Source organism: Amblyomma americanum, chromosome 7 (assembly GCF_052857255.1).
Source record: "Amblyomma americanum isolate KBUSLIRL-KWMA chromosome 7, ASM5285725v1, whole genome shotgun sequence".
In the NCBI taxonomy this organism is placed as follows: domain Eukaryota; kingdom Metazoa; phylum Arthropoda; class Arachnida; order Ixodida; family Ixodidae; genus Amblyomma; species Amblyomma americanum.
In genome coordinates this window covers 12,950,811-12,970,995 of record NC_135503.1, presented here as the reverse complement: position 1 = coordinate 12,970,995, position 20,185 = coordinate 12,950,811, and the positions used below count along the sequence as shown (strand labels likewise).

The 20,185-nt window shown below is 47.2% G+C and overlaps 1 protein-coding gene across 1 annotated transcript in view; it reads left to right on the top strand.

Annotated features, from left to right (window-relative positions):
- The window catches only part of LOC144098509 (uncharacterized), a 72,872-nt gene that overhangs the window by 5,399 nt on the left and 47,288 nt on the right, over positions 1–20,185 (top strand). Inside the window, exons 7-22 of the mRNA XM_077631209.1 lie at positions 2,668–2,897; positions 4,160–4,272; positions 5,778–5,892; positions 6,256–6,405; positions 7,759–7,881; positions 8,635–8,761; positions 9,510–9,539; positions 10,221–10,298; positions 11,202–11,336; positions 12,467–12,663; positions 16,942–17,054; positions 17,343–17,460; positions 18,191–18,340; positions 18,628–18,741; positions 18,810–18,936; positions 19,444–19,491. Of these exons, the coding sequence (XP_077487335.1) occupies positions 2,668–2,897; positions 4,160–4,272; positions 5,778–5,892; positions 6,256–6,405; positions 7,759–7,881; positions 8,635–8,761; positions 9,510–9,539; positions 10,221–10,298; positions 11,202–11,336; positions 12,467–12,663; positions 16,942–17,054; positions 17,343–17,460; positions 18,191–18,340; positions 18,628–18,741; positions 18,810–18,936; positions 19,444–19,491 (1,968 nt within the window). The remainder of the gene's footprint in view (positions 1–2,667; positions 2,898–4,159; positions 4,273–5,777; positions 5,893–6,255; positions 6,406–7,758; positions 7,882–8,634; positions 8,762–9,509; positions 9,540–10,220; positions 10,299–11,201; positions 11,337–12,466; positions 12,664–16,941; positions 17,055–17,342; positions 17,461–18,190; positions 18,341–18,627; positions 18,742–18,809; positions 18,937–19,443; positions 19,492–20,185) is intronic.

Sequence of the window (20,185 nt, the reverse complement as noted above, 5' to 3'; positions counted from 1 at the left end):
TGCAATACGGAGGGAGACATCTGCTTGAAGATGAAGACCTCTGTCTGAGCGAAAGACCTTGTTAGAGCAATAAAGTGTATCCTATCCTATCCTATCTGACGACGCCTGCCTGTTGTCGTGAAAACGCAGGGCGCGCTCTCTAATATGCTTGCCTGTCCAACAACGCACTTTAGTTGGACACGGTTTTTCGGAAGGAAAGTCGTAAGAGAGCGCTCTCTTCCTTCCCGTTGGGAAAGGCTACTTGGGCGATCGAGTTAGCGCGAGCGAACCGTTTTATCGGCCACTCTCTTTCACTCTTTCGCAAGTCGCTGTCGGGGCACTACTTTGGGCGTAAGTTTAGCATTCCGTCTAAGCAGCGCACGGCTTCCACTCGACGGTCGTCATTCCCACGTGAGCATGCTGCAGAGTAGACTGAAAGCTCAAGTAGCCAGTTTGTCGGGCTGAGCTGTGTCTCCTGCAAAAATGTCGCCGCCTGTGCCAGGTCAGCAGAAGGCTACGCATCGCTGGTGGTGGTGGTGGTGGAAATATTTATTGCCAAATACCGAGGGGGGCAAACGCTCTTACATGGCACGAGGCAACCCTTAGGGGGCTGCCCTTACAGGGCAAAGGACAGCCCTTGGAGGGCTATCCGCTTCAGGGCGTCGGTAATTATCCGGCGCTGGTCAGCAGCAGCTCCGCTGGCCAGGAGAGTCTCCCAGTATGACTCCGCCGTGGTGGGGGATGGAGTGTGTGGGAAGGCAGGACATGAAGGAAGTCTCCCGGTTTCCCGCAGAGCTTACAAGAAGAAAGGAATTGATCGGGTAGCTGAGCTCAGCTTGCAAGTTGTTACACAGCACGAAATTTTCGCCACACTGGGAGTTCATGAAATGCGGTGAACCGGATTATTTGCGCAGAAAAAAAAAAAAAGCCTTAGCGCAAAGTTGTTCCACGCCGCGCGCTAACTCCCTCGCCCAGACTATAGCTACCCGCCACCGCGGCGGTGAAGAGCGCTCCCTTGAGACGTCACTTTCAAAACAGCCGTGCCCAACTGAACTGCCTATGCGAATAGGCCAGCATATATAAGCGAGTACGCACTGCACATAACTCGACAACAGGGACACGCTGTCAGATAGCGTCGACAAACAGTTCTGCCACCGCTCCCGTGGTCTCTCCACTTTTGCTTATGCCTGTACACTTCCCTAGTTAAACTCAACAACAACGTTCCGTTGAACGCATCGCTCGCGCACACGTTTGAACACGTGTTTCTCGGCCGCTTCACTCATCGTCTTTTGGCCACACGGGCGCTATTCTGATTACTGTCAAGTTGACACTCGCGCACTTTGAAACACATAAATAATGCACACACAAGAGACGCACGCGTTCACTAACTCCCCATCCAAGAATTGCCGTCCCACGTCCGCGCTTCGGTTGTCCCGAGAAAATCGGGCGCACTGCTCGCCGAAACTCGCCTCCCGACTCTCGCGCAAAAAAATAAAAAAATAATAATGACATGACTATATAGTCATGGTCATCAACTAATGCATCCAATGTTGGACAAAGGCCTCTCACAGCTTCTTCAATTACCCCTTCCTTTCCTGCGGCAGCTACGGCAGCCATATCTGCGCTCATTGCCTAATCTCATCCGCCACCTCACTCTGCCACCCCCTACTATTTCTACCTTCCTCCTGTGTGTTGACATACCGGGTGTTTCGACCAAGATATTTAGAAATTTTTAAAAGTAGGCTATTTCAGTTATAAGAGCGTTTATTTTTCGGCATTATTTTGCCAGCGATGTAGCGCCATAGAAAACGCAGCTAGGCCATGTTTACTATTAAGCTGGTTAACTAATATTAAATAGTTAACTTTTTAGCTATTACTGTTAGTCTCCTTGTTTTTCCAGAGGCGTGTAGCCCACCGTAAGTAATATTCATATCAGTTTTAGAATTTCTAAAACGCAGTTACCATCGGCGCTGTGGCCCAGCAAACTCAGCTTACATATTGCAGGAAAAGAAACCCCCGCAGTGCACGCAACACGTCGAAATAGCCAAAATTTATGGGGCCGCAGTGCCGAGGGTAACTGCGTTTTTGAAATTATAAAAACTTATATGGATTATACTAGCGGTGGGCTACACGACTTTGAATAAATAAGAAGACAAACAGTAATAGTTAAAAAGTTACCTATTCAATATTAGTTAACCACTTTGCACCGTTTAGCTGTATTCTGATGCGCTACACTGCTGACAGTGCTATGCCAAAAAAAAAAGCGTCCCAACCCAAAAAGCCTGTTTTGAAAAACTGCAGAACCCGCCGCGGTGGCTCAGTGGTTAGGCGCTCGGCTACTTATCCGGAGTTCCCGGTTTCGAACCCGTCCGCAGCGGCTGCGTTTTTATGGAGGCAAAACGCTAAGGCGCCCGTGTGCTGTGCGATGTCAGTGCACGTTAAAGATACCCAGGTGGTCGAAATTATTCCGGAGCCCTCCACTACGACACCTCTTCTTCCTTTCGTCTTTCACTCCCTCCTTTATCCCTTCCCTTACGGCGCGGTTCAGGTGTCCAACGATATATGAGACAGATACTGCGCCATTTCCTTTTCCCCAAAAAACTGCAGAACATCTTTGGTGTTCACACGGTATGGGACTGCCCGTGAGGCGTATACGACTTTCCCCCAATGTTCGTTTTGTGGCCACAGACCAGACGTTCTCGTCGCTGCTTCTGCTGGCTGGCACCAGTCAGGGGCTACAGCTGATGGTGAGCGTGGCCGGCCCCAGCCTGGACGACCTGGAGCGCTCCCCGGCGCTGCTGACCCGCTTCGCCCGGAACGCCGCGAGCTGGCTGACGGCCCGCAGTTTTACTGGTCTGGCGTTCCTCGAGTACGCCGCTTCGTCCGGTCGCGTCCCCGAATACGCACCGCCGCTAAAGGCACGTGTATACCTTACACTTTTTTAGCGATAAAGTTGTGCACAAGTCTCTAAGAACTCGTCCTGGTCTTAGTACGTCATAGCCAAAACCTGCCGATGAGAGCCTCATTTCCATGATTCTGGTGCATCGTCGAGATCTATGAGAGCATGGGGCAATAGGCACTCTGGAGAATGTCCCCATGTGGTCATACGGTTAAAAGTGAATGTTCTAGTTTTTCAGGCTCAAGGTGCGCTAGCGCTGTTTGTTAATAATTGTCAGCTTCATTCCACTGGAGCACCCGTACAGACAACTACTTTGTGGTGAATACACGAGCTGAGAACATGCGGTACATATACGAACTAGAGACGATTCTTCTCTGTGCTTATGCAGAGGCCGACAGCTCGGTGCCAGGTCAAAAAACTGTCCTCTAGTCGTCAAAAACTGCCAAAACATTTCATCGTCGAATTCAATTCTGCATTTTTTAAAAGGCTAGCCCTGCTTGTAGCTAGCACCAGACAGCCTCAATTGCACACAGCGCACGAATTGCATGCAAAGCAAGACCGCATTGGCTCGTGCCGGTGTGTCATCCTTTCCTCGTCCGCCGCCACTTGCTGTGTTCCTTGGAAGGGCAACGCAGTTTAGAGCCTTTAGATATTGCCGTACTTCTGCTGAGCCCCACACATCCCACATATCCACCAGGACGCGAAGCTCTTCTACACTTACTAATTACAAGTGAGTGTAGATCGAGCTAATCCCGGAGCCGTGTTTGTAAAAATATTTTTATTTAGTTATGTTCCCTTTATCTTTCGAACTGCCCCTTTTGCGTCAGGGCTGACTCGGGCAATAAGCAATGTCTCTAACGCATCTGGCTCCGGTATCCAAGGGCGTGGTTCTAGCAAAGAAAATTGACTTATCAAAGGAAACATAAAAATGAAGTTTCATTTCGACGGGTCCGGCATATATATATATTTGTAAGAATATATTTGTACACACAACGCATTTTTTTAGTTGCTCTGTATAATGTTTACGCCGAAAGAGTTTAAAGCAAGGTGTGGTGACCCTTCTTTTTGCCCATAGCCTTCGTGAATTCTGCTAATTCAATGCATGCATGTAAGTCGTGGAAGCACGTATTGTCGCAATCTGCCTGCCGAGCCAATACACGCTGTACGATAATGAGCTGGTTATAAGAGCAGAGACAGGACTGTGTTGTTTCGCCCGTAGGCACGATCCAACCTCTGACCATGGTTCCCTTTTTTCTCTTTTTCGCACGTTCCCCTCTGCAGTACCTGCGGGACAAACTCTCCGTGATGGGCCTCAAACTTGCGATCGGCATCCTGATCGAGGACTGGAACACGCCACCGAATGACGTCGCGAGCAAGCTGGCCTCCTTAGCGGAGTAAGACTGATTTGGGCAACTTTCACCAGCATGGCAGTAAACTAACCAAAAGTGAGGGCGGTGAGGGGCGAGAGAGACAGACTGCACTCCACACACTGGGGGTGGTATGGATGAAACAGCCCATTCAGCACCCCAAAATTGTCTTCCGCGACAAGCTTTACTCCCTTTTCTTTGCGATCCCAGTACACCAGGCAATGAACGAAGGAGTCAGTGGACCAAAGCAGTGTAATTGCTCAAAAACGTGTCCCTAGACCGGAGATGCCGGAGCAGTCGCCAGGGCAAACTCCGCTCGTTCAGCAAGGCAAAGAGAAGACGCAGCACTGTTGTACAGGAAATGAGCAGGAACCACAAATTCTGAGAGAACTCGTACGTATTATTAGTGGTTTGTTAATCAAAAGCTTCGAATACGAATTGAATGTTCTACGTTTATTACCCGCAATCGACTCGGACGCTCAGTAACCTATGTATTTCGAATGTTCAAAAAGACGTTAATATTATTTATAAATATAAAATCCTGGAGTACTTTAGAAGCATTAGATTGCTAGTGCTCGAAGAGGACGCCTTCCAAGTATTATACTGCATATAGAGCAATTTTACATGAGCGTGTGATGTTTCCATGCCTTTTTTACCGAGGACATAAGTATGCTGATGCTCAGACTTGGTTATTGTGTGTTCGTAAACGTACTATGCGTCAGCTTGTGGTCTTACTAATCCGATCCATTCTTTCAGCACCAAGGTCCGTTTTTCAACAAAGTTAGTGGTACGGCGTGAGCAAAGAAATAAATTATAAGATGAACAAATACATCTATTATTCATTATACGATATTCAGTTCGATATCCGAAGCTGAATATTCGTATTGGTTTCTTATTCGAAGAATTTGATATTCGTACACCCATACATAACTCATAAGGCTACCTATCCTCCAGAGTTACATGTTTTTTTTTTGTTTTTTGTTTTTTTTTTGGGGGGGGGGCGCAGATGGTGCTTGCTTTCAAATAAATGTGCAAATTTAGACCACACACGTGAAAAGAGAGACAGGAAGTTGTGAATAGCACTTGTTCCTAGCTTTTCTTTACACATGTCTGAATTCCCTGTACGTTTAGTCGCAAGAGTGCGCCGGCGACACGGCAACGCGTGGCCACTGCGCTTCGCGAAGAGCTGCCGCCGACAACCGGCGAGAATCGGTGGCAAATGCGCATGCGCAGTAAGCAGCGCCGGCTGTTTTTTTTTTTTTTTTGCGCATGCGCCTGGTGCTTCCTTTCTGGCCTGCAGCGCTTTGCGAAGCGCGGCGGCTCCGCGTTGCCGTGTTCCCTCTAAGTATGACGCAAACTGTACCTATCCACGCACGATCTGACAGGTGTGATCTGCAGTAGACGATTACCTCGTAGTTCATCTTTTGTCCTAAAGTCAATTCCTTTACTGGCTCCCTGTGAAACGCCGGAATAATATACCAGTTCGTGACAAAAGTCGGGCTCTCTCGTGATTACTTCTCATTGTTCGACAGGCACGTCGACTACACGCTCCTGCAGACGCACTACGAGAAGGACGGAAGAAGCTGCCGCGTAGCTTTGCCCTCCGTGTACGCCGTGGTCGACAATAGGACTGCCTCCGTCCCTATCGTGAGTAGACTGCGGGCTGTTTTCCTATACTCTACCCTGCGCATGTGAAGTCTAATCGGCTACGAAGCGTTTTCCTTTACATCTTCATGTCGGCTACTTCCTTTTGATCGGCACCACACAGCGTACTAAACCAAAGAACTTTTAAAACAGTTGTTAAAGAGTGGTCTCACTCCTTTTAAAGAGCATAGCTAATAATGGCGTGCGCCCTGCTTACATCTTTGTTTGTGCGTGAGCATATTCTTCGCGCAGGCTAGCGAGTTTCAAGATAACTGACTCTATCGAAGTGGGATTCATTTAGTTTCTTCAATCCATGCAAATCGCCGATTGGAAAAGGCCATTAGTTTCTCGGTGTCATCTGTGCAGTCTGTGGTCGTGAGCTGGATGGAGGCGATGTCGGCGTCCCAAAAACATGGCACTCTGTGTTTCACCGTGAGCCTGGCGGCCTTGCTCTTCAGCTCGCGCAAGGGTTCAAGCACCGAATGCGATGACGTAAACCCCGTCAGCTATATGCAGGCAAGTAGCCAACGCCCTTTTAATGCTATAGCATTTCAAACCTTATCGGGGAAAGATGTGTCACCGTTCGTATAGAATTCGCCCATTGGCTGGAGGGGAGTGATGTCACCACAGCGGCTCATTCCCATTTGCTGAAAGTGACGCAATCAGTCCAAAAGTGGCGTCACTTCCTGTAAATGCATCAACCCTTTCTATGCTATCCTATTGCCAACACATAGGGTGAATAGATGTCCCTGTGAATGTTGGTCACGTTGCACTGTTGGCGGCATTGGACATGACGCTGTGAAAGATTGTGACACGCTACATGACGAGTCATGCCACCTGGCTGTGACACATAAACGGCATGAGCTCGCACGCCGTCATACTTGCGCTGCGAAACTGCTGTGTCAACATGCGAAGGAAGTCGTTTACTCATGGTGCGCAAATGCGCACCAATGATGGTTAGGGCATGGTAGCTTGGCTATAGGCATGCAGGCATAGTTGGGCATGGTGACATGAAGGCTTGTTTTCAATTCGTAGAACAACAGCAGTAGACGCGCAGCTGGCCCTGAGCGGCAGGCATATTAGAGAGTTATAGCATAGGGTGATCTGCGATCCGCTATCGTAATCCGTTTCCGCGGGCACCACTGACTCAGTGACACGTGACCACTGAGTACGCGGTGATTGGTCTGGACGCGGCAGGCGCACACGCAGATGACTAGGGTGCCTCGATGCCAGCGCAGCCGGGGTGGAGACAACTTCAGCGGCGCCGCCATATTGAATCACACGGGAGCAGCGGCGCTAGCGTTCGTAACGGCGCCGTTCATGCTCTCGGCGCGCTTCAAAGTGCTCTAACTTGAACGGCCTTTTGCCGCGAGAGCTACACTGGGCTACCAGTCGAGCATTTCGCGGTACATGGGAGAGGCCAGTTGTGATTCAATATGGCGGCGTCGCTTAAGTTGTCTGCACCCGGCGCTGGCATCGAGACACCCTACAGATGACGGGCACGTGGCGCCATCTGGCGCCCTCAGGGCGTTCTGAGCACGCTCAGTGGCACCTCACGGAAGCGGTTCACGGTAGCGGATCACGCTATGCTATAACTCTATTTTGGTTTTGCCTCTCATTTTGTACTGACTAGAAAGAAGGGCTTGCTTTGGACCCGCGCCAGGACAATGAAGCAGGAGCTCTTACCAATGAGTGATAATTCCAGGGTCTAATACTGTCTTCTTTTCTGCAGGGGAGAGAAATTTCCCCCGGAAGTCGGTTCTAGATATTTCTCCTTTCCAATGGAAAACCGCTTTCAAATCCGTGATGGCCACTTAGGTGCCTCTGTTTTACCCCTTACTCCAATCATGCCGCATGGCGGCGACGCAGATCTGCGACCAGCCTGCCTGGCCGGCTGTGACTACTGGCGAGGGCCAGAGCTCGCTGGCGTACATGGGATCCCAGGGCGAGCACACCGAGAGCCACGAGACAGCTGACCTCCTGGCCGTCAAAGTGAGCCGAAATTTCGCGCGTGTGGATGGATGACGCCGGCAGTGCGAGTGTATTTGCTCGGCCACTTTGCTCTGGCACCCTCCAGAATGCTTGAGCAGTTTGCGAGGCCAGGTCCATGACGCTACCTGCGGAAAACGATAGACACCTTTAGCATACCGTGTACCGTGCTACCGTTACCGTTGCCGGAGTACCGAGAGCCCGCCCACCGCCAGTGAGCGCGCTCTGATTGGACCCGATGCTGCAGGCGCACGCACATCTGCCGAGTACCTGGCGCCATCTGGCGCCGTCAAGATTATTTGCGCATGCGCATTGACTGCGCGCGGGCTCCCGGTACTGCTGTACCGGTAACGATAACACCGTGTGCTAAATGTGTCTAATAGTCGTTTTGGATATAAAATGCCTCACTCTTTAACCAGGAAGCCTAGCATCAACAAATGAAGTTCGACCTTAAGCTTAGTCGAACGCTAATTAGCTGTTTCCTTTCTTACTGGACCTTGCTGCACATGCCAACTAGCTCAGTTTCTTGAAGGAAGGGAACGGCCAGTTTGCGCAAAAAGACGAATAGTGTTATTTCTCTGCTAATGTTGAGAATGACTTCTGCATATGATAGGCCAAGAGGAAAATTAGTTGGAAAACAGGAAAAAAGTCTCCTTCTCACGCATAATTATCGGGTAATCACGCATGGATGCCAAAAAGTTCCCGCCAAAGTGCGCTCGTGCCACCGGTCGCACTAAGGGCTTTACCCCAACGCAGGTGTCCCGCGCCATCTCGCGGCTGCCGCACGCGTGTGTGGCCGTGTTCGACGTGGACCGAGACGACTACGAGGGCGTGTGCGGCGAGCCATTCGGACGCCTGAGCGCTGTCCGCCAGGCGCAGCACGGTGAGGCCCTACTGGCACTATAGGTCGGCTTCAGATTGCCAGGCACTCGAGGTGTCCTGCATCCACAAAGCCAGACGGCTTGATTACCATGCTCATTGTTTCAGCCCAGTACTCTAGCAAACGTGTGTGTGCGCTCTCAGCTCAAGATGCATAGAGGCCTTGATCTGTTCCTCTTGCAAAATTAGTAGAGGAAAGGTTAACGCGAGCAATAGGTCGGTATTAAAATGTTGTGAGAACAGCACATACCCTAAGTTTGGCACCTGCTCGCGTGATGTAGATCCCACTGAACGGGGCAGCAGGTACAATACGGTATATTGAATGCGCAAAAGTGAAGGACCGGCAGTGAGGAAGCAGAGGCAGAATCGCTATCTCTCCATCCATCGATGTCAAATCGTTCACTTGTAAGAGTAATACCGTGTAGTCGTAATTGGTGGATCGATGTACACAACCCGGGGCCTACGACAACACCAGCGGAACGCTGTGACTCCTGAAGTGCTTCTCCCTAACTGAACGCAACTCACAACAAAGTAGGAAGTTATCCCTAAAAGTATGATAGACGATGTTTGCAAGCCAGATATTGACCGAGCACGAACCTCCTGGCGAAATGTACTTTTAATGCGAGAAATAATTGAACTAAGTATACCTGTTGTGTTTAAGGCTGCGGCTCTGCGAATGCCTTTTATATAAGAAATACTGCGAGAAAATATTATTTAATGCAACATTTCACTGCGCACTGCTCTACCTCCAGATGGAAAACTGAAAGAGAAGAATGCTGAAGGTAAGACGGCTCTCCTATTCCTCTTGCTACCGTCGACATTGTCTCTACCTGCTTCCAGAAGAGTTGCTAATATTGTTTTCATTGTTGCAGAAGGTAGTACTGTGGCGAAATCTGTCACCATAAGATAGTCAGGTGTGAAAAAGAAAAGTTTATTGATATTCTTTACTTTTTCTTATTTTTCTAGAGGCGAGTGACAACAAAAGAAAAGCAATATTACTTCAACTTAGGAAGCATTGGAAAGCAAACGTCATTCTAACTACTGTTTATCAAACGTGAGGGTGGTGCTGGAGAACACTGCCTAGGTTATGTTACACTACACACAAATACCCCCGAAACCAGAAGATTGGACAGCCGTTGCTGTACAGGTCAGTTGGTAGAGCACCGGACGCGAAATTCGGAGGTTTTGGGTTCGGATGCCACCGGTGGCATGTGGCTTTTTGCTTGCTTCTGCTTTCTAATCAACTGTCTTTAAATAATTGCCTTATTAATCTCCCACTGATTAAAGCGACAAATTTTTAAAAATCCCCTCTGCGCATTGGTTTCGGCGACTGTTAACTTCTGTCATGTATGTCATAACGAGTCCCTCTTTTCCCTTCCCTTGTCTGCTGTTCATCAACTGTGGCCGATTCTCTCGCGCGAAGCCTAAAGAAATGTCCTGAATGCTTGGGAACCCGCTTGCAGGTCGTTCGCTGACTGAAAAGAAGAAGCCTGCTGACAACGGGAGCGAAGCCATCAAGCGATGCATGCCTCGTGGCAAAGGTTTGTGCAACACGTTGCAGCGGAGGCACGCTAGCAAGCTCGCTGTCACAGGAGGCGCTACAATCGCTAGGACTTGAAAAGTCTAATACAGACACTCCTTTTTTAACAGTTGACGTATATTAAGAATTCTCAAACTATATAATCGTTACTGGCTGCCGCTTCACACATAGACGACGAGAGCTTGGCGAGTATTGAAATCCTGAGCAGTTTACGTGTTCATACTAATTCTTCACGGAGAGCACGTGTTTGTTTTCAAACAGGCTTCAGGAAAAATGCGTTGTATGCAAGAATAAAAGTGTTGTCCACAATATCCCGTCACTCAAGAGTATGAAGCATGCTTACTACACCCGCGCAGCTTAGAAACAGTAAAAAACAAGTCGGCTGTTTCATGTCGCTAGCTTGCATATAATGTTAACAGAGTATATTGGTGATTTTTTAGCGAATATGCACACGAGTTATAATGACCAAGGCATATATTTTAGGTTAATGTAGGAAGTCGATGCATTCGTTAGAGAAAGGAGGAGGAGGAAAAGCTTATTTGAGGTCAGCACTAAGGCCCCGTGAAGAGCGTTTGAAGAGTGCATCTGTATCAAAATAGTTATGTCAAAATTAATCTCCCCCTGGGTAAACTAATCTCGTTTGCTTAATTAAATTTTCTTAATATTGTATCCATATATTGCCTCTTTTTCATTATTAAATCATCTCGCATCTCTGATGTCCTCGTGTAATGTGGGTTTGAAGGACTCTACTCCGGATGAGAATGTACACTATCATCTCCATGTGTTTTATAGAAAATTAAATATCGTCAATAAAGTAAAAAATTTTTTGCCATTGACTTTTTTTCCGGGCCTTAATCTCCCCGCCCTAGCCTCGAAAAACAAGACACTTTCTTTTGAATTTCAGAGGACGAGAGCCCTCTGGTGTGCGTGCTTTCTGAACGCACGGAGAGCGCGCGGACCGTTACGACCAGCTACTGCACACACGTGGTCTTTTCCCTGCGACATTTCGACAATGCAGACCTCAGCGTTCTCCCCGAAGGTATACGCGATTTTACTGACCTTATTTCCCTTTTAACGGAAGCCAAAGTCGGTCGCAAGAACGGTGCTCCAATAAACACGAGCGTGTCGTTACAAAGCGCTCAAAAGCCACGAAAGCCATCGAACAAATCGGCATCCTGAACAAGGCGAGGTGTAAAAGAAGTTTCCGCAATGCACTAATCCGGGCTACCCTTCATCTCTATCCAAGCTGTGTGTTCCCTTACATTGTCGTACCATACACTCAAGCCTCATTTCTTACGTTTGGCGTTCGTCGGCGATGCGAATAGCAAACTCAGACGTTACTTTTTCGTCCTGTTTAAACGACTAGACAATGGAACATGATGAGTGGTACTTCACCTTTATCATGATGATGTCAGAACGACTAGAATAGCCAGTGCCAATGGCTGACAGCAGGAGCTTATGTGTGAACAGTATTCGGTTAGTATATCCTGGCAGTTCCCGCGGTCCCGCCAAGGGGACTTTTTGGTCTGCCAAGCAGCTTCACTACGGACACTTTACGCACTTTTCTCGAGACGCACACGGAATCTTCTAATTTACATACAAGTTATTTTACAGCGATATCGAATTTAAAAAAAAAATCGGGCTGTTACGTGGTGTTTCGGTGAGAGATGTGTCGCGCAAATGATATTAGGCTGGCGCGTGCACCCGGAATTTAAAATAGGACTTATTCATAGGACCCATGTCTGGAGCGTACGTGTGCCATCCCCAGTGCACTTTTACGAATGATATAGCATTTTAAAGCCGCAACGCTGCGAACGGCAGTGGCAAAGCACCCCACTCACCGATGCGGTTGAGAGCCTTTGCATAAAGGCGCTGCGAGTGGCTTGCCTTCATCCGGAAAGCCGAAACCTGTAACCACGTTCCTCTATAGTTGTACTTCAACGACGTCCCGATACTCGTATCTACCTGGTAAACAGCTTATGATGAAGCTCGGGGGAAAGGGGGGTGGGAGGTTTGGCGCACCTATCGACCTATCTGTACACGCTGTGTCGTGCGGTACCCTCGTGATCACTTGCCGATGTTCTCAGTATAGGAGGTGCACAACACGCGGGAAGAGAACAATGGCTTTTCGTTGGAACACATATCCCGGCCTGGCCTTCCGTGGCGCAGGCTACCTGGCCCAGCTGCAGGAGAGTGGCGTGCGCGTGCTGGTCGCTGTGCACGAGCGACTTCTGCAGCTGTCCTCGTTGCGTGAGAGCGCTGAGACAACTGCTGGGCAGCTCCGGAACCGAAAGCTGGACGGCCTGGCCCTCCTCTATGTCAGCCGCTCCACCCGGCAGTTGCCGCTGCTCGCGCGCAAGATGAAGGTGTGTGTACGACTGCACTACATACGCCATTCCACTTTTTGATGGCGGGCGACAAAAATTTAGAAGCCTCTTTATCTATCGAGGTTAGTGAATTACTTATTTGAAATTGTGGGCAGATATTAGATCTGGGCGCATACAGCAGCGCTTGAATAGTAGTTCTGCATTCTATATGCACTATGGAATAGTATGCAAGGAGGTCGTTCAGACTGTCACGTCCCTTATGCATCAACTGAGATGCATTCTGCCATCAGGGCGCCAGGCTCTGTATGCGAAGTTGAAAAATTACGGCGACTGTACAGCCCCATCTACCACTTCTGCCAACAAATGTATATTCATTCATTCTTTCTCACATAAACAGACGCTAATTACAGCTGGGAAATCACTTTTCTAGTCGAAAGTGAAAGTGGTTCTACTTGGGGCTAGCTGGAAGTAGGAGGATTCCAGCTGGAGATAGCTGGATGTAGAGACGATTCCTGCTGGAACAGACTGGGAGTCGAGGAGATTTCATTTGGAAATGGCTGGAAGTAGAGATACTCTAGATGGAGATTGCTGGAACTAGAAATTTCCTAGCTAGTAGCAACAAACCTTGCTGGACAAGATTTCTTGTTCCATAACTAGAAATGCCATTTTACAGCTGGAAGCAGATGTTCCAGCTGGGACTGAATGGTGTCCAACTGTAAGGGCACCGTATCTGGTCCATAATCCAGCTTGAAATGGAAACTCTTTTTCTGCTGCGGCGCTTCAGACTCCTTACAGCCGGGTCCTCGTGCCGTCAAACATATGGCTGTTCCCCCCACTTGTGAATGGCACGCGCTTGGCGTACGACGAAGAGGTCATGAGTTTTGTGCACCGCTGGTGTTGACAACAGCATCCTTTATTCTATCCTGCGTTAGAATATGCTGGGACAAATGCACTCTGATGGCAACTGTATCAGAAAATCATGTAGCCCTCGATATGACATTCCAAGGTTTCGTTTTAGCATAATATCTTTCAGCACCATCGCTTAATGAAAAAGATGCGGCGCAGGAGGCAAGATTTATTGAACATCTCTCATAGTAGCAGTTTGTAGCTTGTATGTGGCTTTGCCAGAACCAGAGAGTAACGCATTACGCACGGACCACGTGGTCACACGTCTTGGGCTCTTTTTGTTGAAGACTACAAAGAATGTGAACGATAAACACACACACAGTACGTATGCGCGTACATACATTAAGAACAGGTGTAGCGCATTCTAGGACGGCTCACAGATGGTGGTAGCCGCACTCGTGTCTTGCAACCTTTGTCATCAGCCACTTTTAACGTGATAGCTTTAAGGCTTACGTTGTGCACAAAACCTGGCGTCGTCGGCGTCGTGAGGGAAAAATCATCGAAGAAGCAACCTATGTGGCTTACATAGTTCACGTTACCTTGCGGCGTCGTCAAAATCTGCCCGCCGGATTATGAAAACTAAAAAAAAATGACAAGGTCGACAATTGGTGCATTATGTTATCAAAAATAGCAACTCTGCCTTTGTCAGGCAAACAGAAAGCGAGCTATCCCAATAATTCAGACTAGATATCTCCGCTGCTTCCACAGTCTCCTTCCAGGATGCTTGCTGACCACGGAACAGCTAGCGAAATCCGACGCGCACCGCCTTTTGACTCCTGAATTTTGGTCTTCTTTACAATCACGGCAATGAAGCGCCATGCCATGACAATGTAGCCTCGATGCTATTTTCCCCGCAAACGAAAGCTCATGAAATGGGTCGCGCTGTACTGCTGATTTTTGCCAGGTGCAATTCGCGGAAATTATAGCGCGGAGCGGCTGCTCCGTCTTGGGTCTTCACGGTAAAGAAAAGTTCGGGCTTCTCACTGTTCTCCATCGTGCGGACCAAGCTGTTCAAATTCATTTCTTTGCATAGCTTCTTGGTTTTCGTCTTCGATCATCCCTCATATCATGGTGCGGTTTGTCATGTTGAAGAGGGCGTTAAGAGCAACCGACTGTTTTGACAACAGATTTTTGGGAAGCACAACGAACCCATCCTCTTTATCTGCTTTTGTGTGTGTTGTCTCTGCGTCAATTTTTTTTCTTTAACGTTTTGCTCCAGTACTGTTGGGTTTAGAGTTAAGACGCAGTGTCATGGCTGGCAAACACGCTGATAATAATAATAATAATAATAATAATAGTAATAATAATAATAATAATTGGTTTTTGGAGAAAGGAAATGGCGCAGTATCTGTCTCATATATCGTTGGACACCTGAACCGCGCCGTAAGGGAAGGGTTAAAGGAGGGAGTGAAAGAAGAAAGGAAGAATAGGTGCCGTAGTGGAGGGCTGCGGAGTAATTTCGACCACCTGGGGATCTTTAACGTGCACTGACATCGCACAGCACACGGGCGCCTTATCGTTTTGCCTCCATAAAAACGCAGCCGCCGCGGTCGGGTTCGAACCCGGGAACTCCGGATCAGTAGTCGAGCGCCCTAACCACTGAGCCACCGCGGCGGGTCAGCAAACACGCTGCTCACGCGGCAGTTGAGACATTTTAAATTTACCGCTCCGATGCACTGTCGGAGAGATAGAAAGGAAAACGCGCAATGGCGCAAGTCAGCCGCATCGTCACCGACCAACATACGTTCGCGTGGTTCACGTGCTCCTAGCGCTTTTCGCGAAAAACGAAACTTGTACTGTGCTGTAAGCGCCGAAAATGTTACAAAATCTCTATGAACAGAGTTCTCTTAAGCGCAGATAACGAAGTTAGTTACGGGACAGATGCCGATGAAGGAATCGTAATGCGCTGCTCTATGTGACCTGCAGCGGCAGCTGTACGTCGCGAACCCTGCATGGGCCCTTGAACAACTTCTAACATTCAGGCCGTTTTACATTGGCCCATTGATCTCTGGCCTGCGGAACAGTGCGTGTTTTCGCTCTTGCAGGCACATGCAACTTTTCGGTCGCCTTAGTCACCCTTAATAGTCCAGTCGGGGACAAAACTCTGTGGACCACGTGTTTCTGAAACGAAGCCGATAACATCTATTATTAGGCAGCGGCTGGAGACCACATTTGTGGAGATGAAAGAACAAAATTATGACTTTCACTTCCATAAGTGTGGTCTCCAGCCACCGGCTAATAGCAGAGCTGCTTCGTTCGAGGAATACGTGGACCACAGACTTTTGTCTCTGACTGTACATTCTGTACGAACGGGCACTCTTGTGCAGGAGCTCGCGCCTGGCGATTTCCTCGGGGAGAGTGATACAGGCATACGTGCACGCATGTTCTGAGGTGAACAAGGAGTTAAGGTGGTTAAGGTGACGCTTCGCCACATGCTGCCATGACCAGGTGACACCTTGATACCACTCTGGCGAAGTCGTGTAAGATGACAAATTTGCTGTTTTTTCGAAGCCGGCCTGCAGGTAGCTGTGTTGATGTTTGCCAAATGGTGCAGGAAGTGTGTAAATAGAATCGGAGCGTATTTAGATTGGGTACTTCGCTTATTAAAAAAATTCTGAGGGCACTTAAGTCTGCTTGCGTGGAGGAATCCGAAAGCATGTGCTTTGAGGAAAGGAAAGGACGCAGCAGAGCTCAGGTCTCCACATCTCTGTGGACACCTCAACCGCGCCTTAAAGCATGCAACTGAAGGTGCATATGTCATTGGTCCGAACCCCTTTCGCAAGCTAGCCTCCAACTTGACTAAAGCATGTTCCAAAGTTTATTTCCCATCTAACAATAAGCTATATATGCAAAGAGAAATGCCATGACATGCCCAGAGTGCTGTACGGTAAACAGTCGCTCAAAATTTTTGGAGAATGTATTCGGGAATACTGCCACCACATTAAGGTCAACCACTGATGACATCGCTGGGATTTTGTTTGCAGCTGCGATATTTGTTGCTCAAACCAGCGTGGAGCTTTGGCGAACAACAGTAACGCCATTTTGGGCCACACGTCTCTTTTCATCATTAATTAGTGATGATGTCATCGTTTTTCATTTCGTTATTTTACTAATTAACCCATTTTCGCAAATTATACTAGTTCCTTAATTGTTTTTACTTATTAACAGTGACATCATTCTCCATCACAGCAATAAAACCATTAATTTATTACTCATTATCATTAAACTTTACACATTCATTCATCTGGAGTGACGTTATCTTGTGGACATATTTGTCATCATGTTGCAGACAAGTTTTGCTGACAAGATTTGTGGACACAATTGAGCTATATAATGCTTTCGCATTAATATGATCAGTTTACGGATAATGCAGACTATACGTATAAATGTGTACTGCTTGGTTCTCTGCAGGAATTGCACGACGTGTACCAAAGCAATGGCTTATGTGTGCTGCTCAGCCTTCAGATGGTGGACTATGATAAGCCAGCGTCTCATACGGCTACCCAATTAAGTGCTCTTTATGAGTAAGTGCTTTACTAGTGCTGTTTTTTGGGGTGCCTGATTCTTGTGGCATTGTGTTGATAATGAAAACTGTTTGGAATGCATAGTTGAGCATCATGCTTTCATCAGCTACATGAGCTTTATCTGCCACTTGCATGACATAGGGTGACTCTACAGGCACATGTCATCAAAGGGAACTATCCACCCATGAAACCCTTCTTGTCCTCTTTTATGGCATTGTTAATGCATGCTCTCTGGGCTTGATTGTGGTGAACAGGAGCTGCACTCACTGCGGTCTCTCACTCTTTCAGGAACGTAGATTTTCTTGTGGTGAACACACATTACAGTGGGGATTATGGCCCTTGCCGCGCCACTCCAGCGTCAACCTTCAACCAACCATTGTCCACATGTATACCCCAAGTGCCCGTGGTAGGACACTCTTCTCTACTCATTACTGGACATTAAGCTGCATTGCTGCTTTGATGTACGGAGTTCTCATAGCTCTATGCCATGTAATATCGTGTTCAGTGAGTCTCTAAACAAGGGCGATGGCCAGAGATCACCATACCGTGGTGCTGACATACAGCAACAGGCATCAAAATGGCAAGTAGTTATTTCCATTGCAGAACTGCTCATGGTTGCCTAAACGCCTGGCTCAGGACTCTGCATAGCCTTCTTTGCTGCACCTTTTTCAGATTCGCTCATATATGTGCCCCCAGTTCTGTTTGTGTGAAGCACAAGTGACAGGAGTGCAAAAACTTTTCAGAGTAAAGCGACAGAAAACAAACAGTAGACAATGCGCACCTTTGAATTGGCCGGACTAGATTTTGTTTTGGAGTGTGTTATGGTAGTGCTATCAGCTTGCCCGTATTTCACTCCGGCCACTGCTCACAAGGTGGAAGTGATTCTGTGTGCAACAGTCTAGGCAGTTGCGATGTGTACTTAAGGGGAATAGTTTTGTAGTAATTTCATAACTTCCTTGAGGCTAGATAACAAAATGGGTTCAATAGAAAACAATTCTTACTCATACTGCTGCTTTGACAGGCCCTCTTGATAAGTTTTTTCCAAAATCACTGTGAGATCTGATCATTTGAGCTGTGTGAGTGTCGGTCATGGGAACAAAGGCTCAGTGAGATTGCTTTGCATTGGTTTTGTGCAGAACCTTGCTCTAGGCTGGATGCAGAACATGACTGGTGGCTCTTCGTACCTATGCTTTTCTGTGGACATGCGGGCCTTCGCCTATCAGATGTATGGACCTATGGTTGTGGATGAGGCATGCTACAGCGAGGAACACTTGCATTATGAACAGGCAAGCATCGAAAATGTTCATATGTACATTAAAGTCAGCTCTTTGCACGTCCATGAGCCTCACGATGCTATATATAGTTATTCTTTATACATTTATTCTTGATGTGTACTTTTTCTGTTAGTAGCTGTGTTTTGTGCTTGTCAGCAATCTTGTGTGGTCGTAATAGTGTGCATGTAGTGCTGTGCTTATTGTTGGTCAGTGCACTAGGATATTAAAATGAAACTGATATCATTCAGGAGTTTTTGTGCTGTGATAAACACACTATTCAACCTTTTGAATATTTTCAGGTTTGTAACAAAGATGAATGGACATACAAGCAAGATGACTACACTTTAACCAACATAGGCCAGCTAAGCAATGTTCTTCACTCCTTTGAAACACCAGCAACTCTGAAGGGCAAGGTAACAAATTACAACACTATTAATAATATTTCCGATTTGCTTAAGTAAATTAACTGCTTTCGATGTAGGTGCTTGCTGCTTCAAGAAGTGTACGGGCGCCTTGTGTTGCTGCTTTCAACTACGACTATGAGGACTCTTCTGGACGTTGCCACGGGACTCCCTATGCCCGCATGAAGTCGTTGCGGCAGTGGCTAGGTGAGCTGTGTGCATTTTAGCCGTGTATATGGTAGTGAGGTGCAGTGGAAACCTTTTTTTGCTTCATTAGTTTGGCAAATTGTAATGACAGTGGCAAGATTTCTGTGAAACATTAAGATATATATTGTGAATTGTAGAGTAACTGCTGTACTCTCTTGTGGCCAGCATTCTCTCCCAGTTTGAAAACATCTTTTAAAAAACTGGGTGCAGTTTTATCGGTTTTTACATGTCACCATCGGAATGTGACATGCGATTCATTAGAAAGCATCTGTAGCATTGTGCATCTTGATAGCTGAAGAAACAAGCATGATGTATCTTTGCATTTTCAAAAAAGTTTGCGAATGCCATGTAATGCAAGTGCGTGTTCAGAGTGCACTTTGTTATCCTGATGCACATGCAAGCTTTAGGCAGTCGCAAATTATTGTTAAAGTTCAAAATTCAGGTGCAGAATTTCACTCTGTATTAACGGGTTTCTGGTTTTGTGTGGCCGCATTTATTTTGTTCTAGATGAAGCTGCACCAGCTGGAAAGAAGGGTTATGCAAGCGTTCAGAAAGGTAAACTACGGTTCAGTGACATAGATGGTCTTCTTTGTCTTTTGCATCATACACTGTTTTAATTATACATAGCGCAATGTGCACTTGCATAGTCGCAAGAAGCTATTTTTCATGTCTGTCTGCCAGTCCTGTATATAGTAGAAGTGTAGTTCACCCTTTTTGAGACTGTTGTCTTCACGGCACTCATTAGTGCGCTAATTTTTCCTTGTTATTCTCAACCAATAACTAGTTCCTCATAATCTGAATTCTGGTATATGAGAGACATTCCGCAAGTTTAAGCCAGCACAGAAATTACACATAAGTCTGCTAGCTAAAACAGTACTCTTTTCCAGCCCAATTTTTCATCTTAAAGACCTTGTAGATGTTTGTTTGAAAGATGAAGCAGGCAAACTTCACCTGGCACAAGGTTTAGAGAATAAACGCGGTGATTGGCAAAATCAAAGCTATATATCTTTACTCTGCCTGTGATAAATTTTATCAAAGGGAATCAGCATCTTTATGCTTACATGCAGATCATTGCCCCATTATTGTCCATTAATCAAGACACCATTTTAACTAGTACACAGTTGTGTACAAAGCAAATGCAGCTTTTTTCTGACAATGTGCAACACCTACCGCTGATATGTTCCAGGCGAATATATCATCCTTCATGTCGCAAATAAGGTGGTGTTTTATTTCATCTAGTGAACTCTGT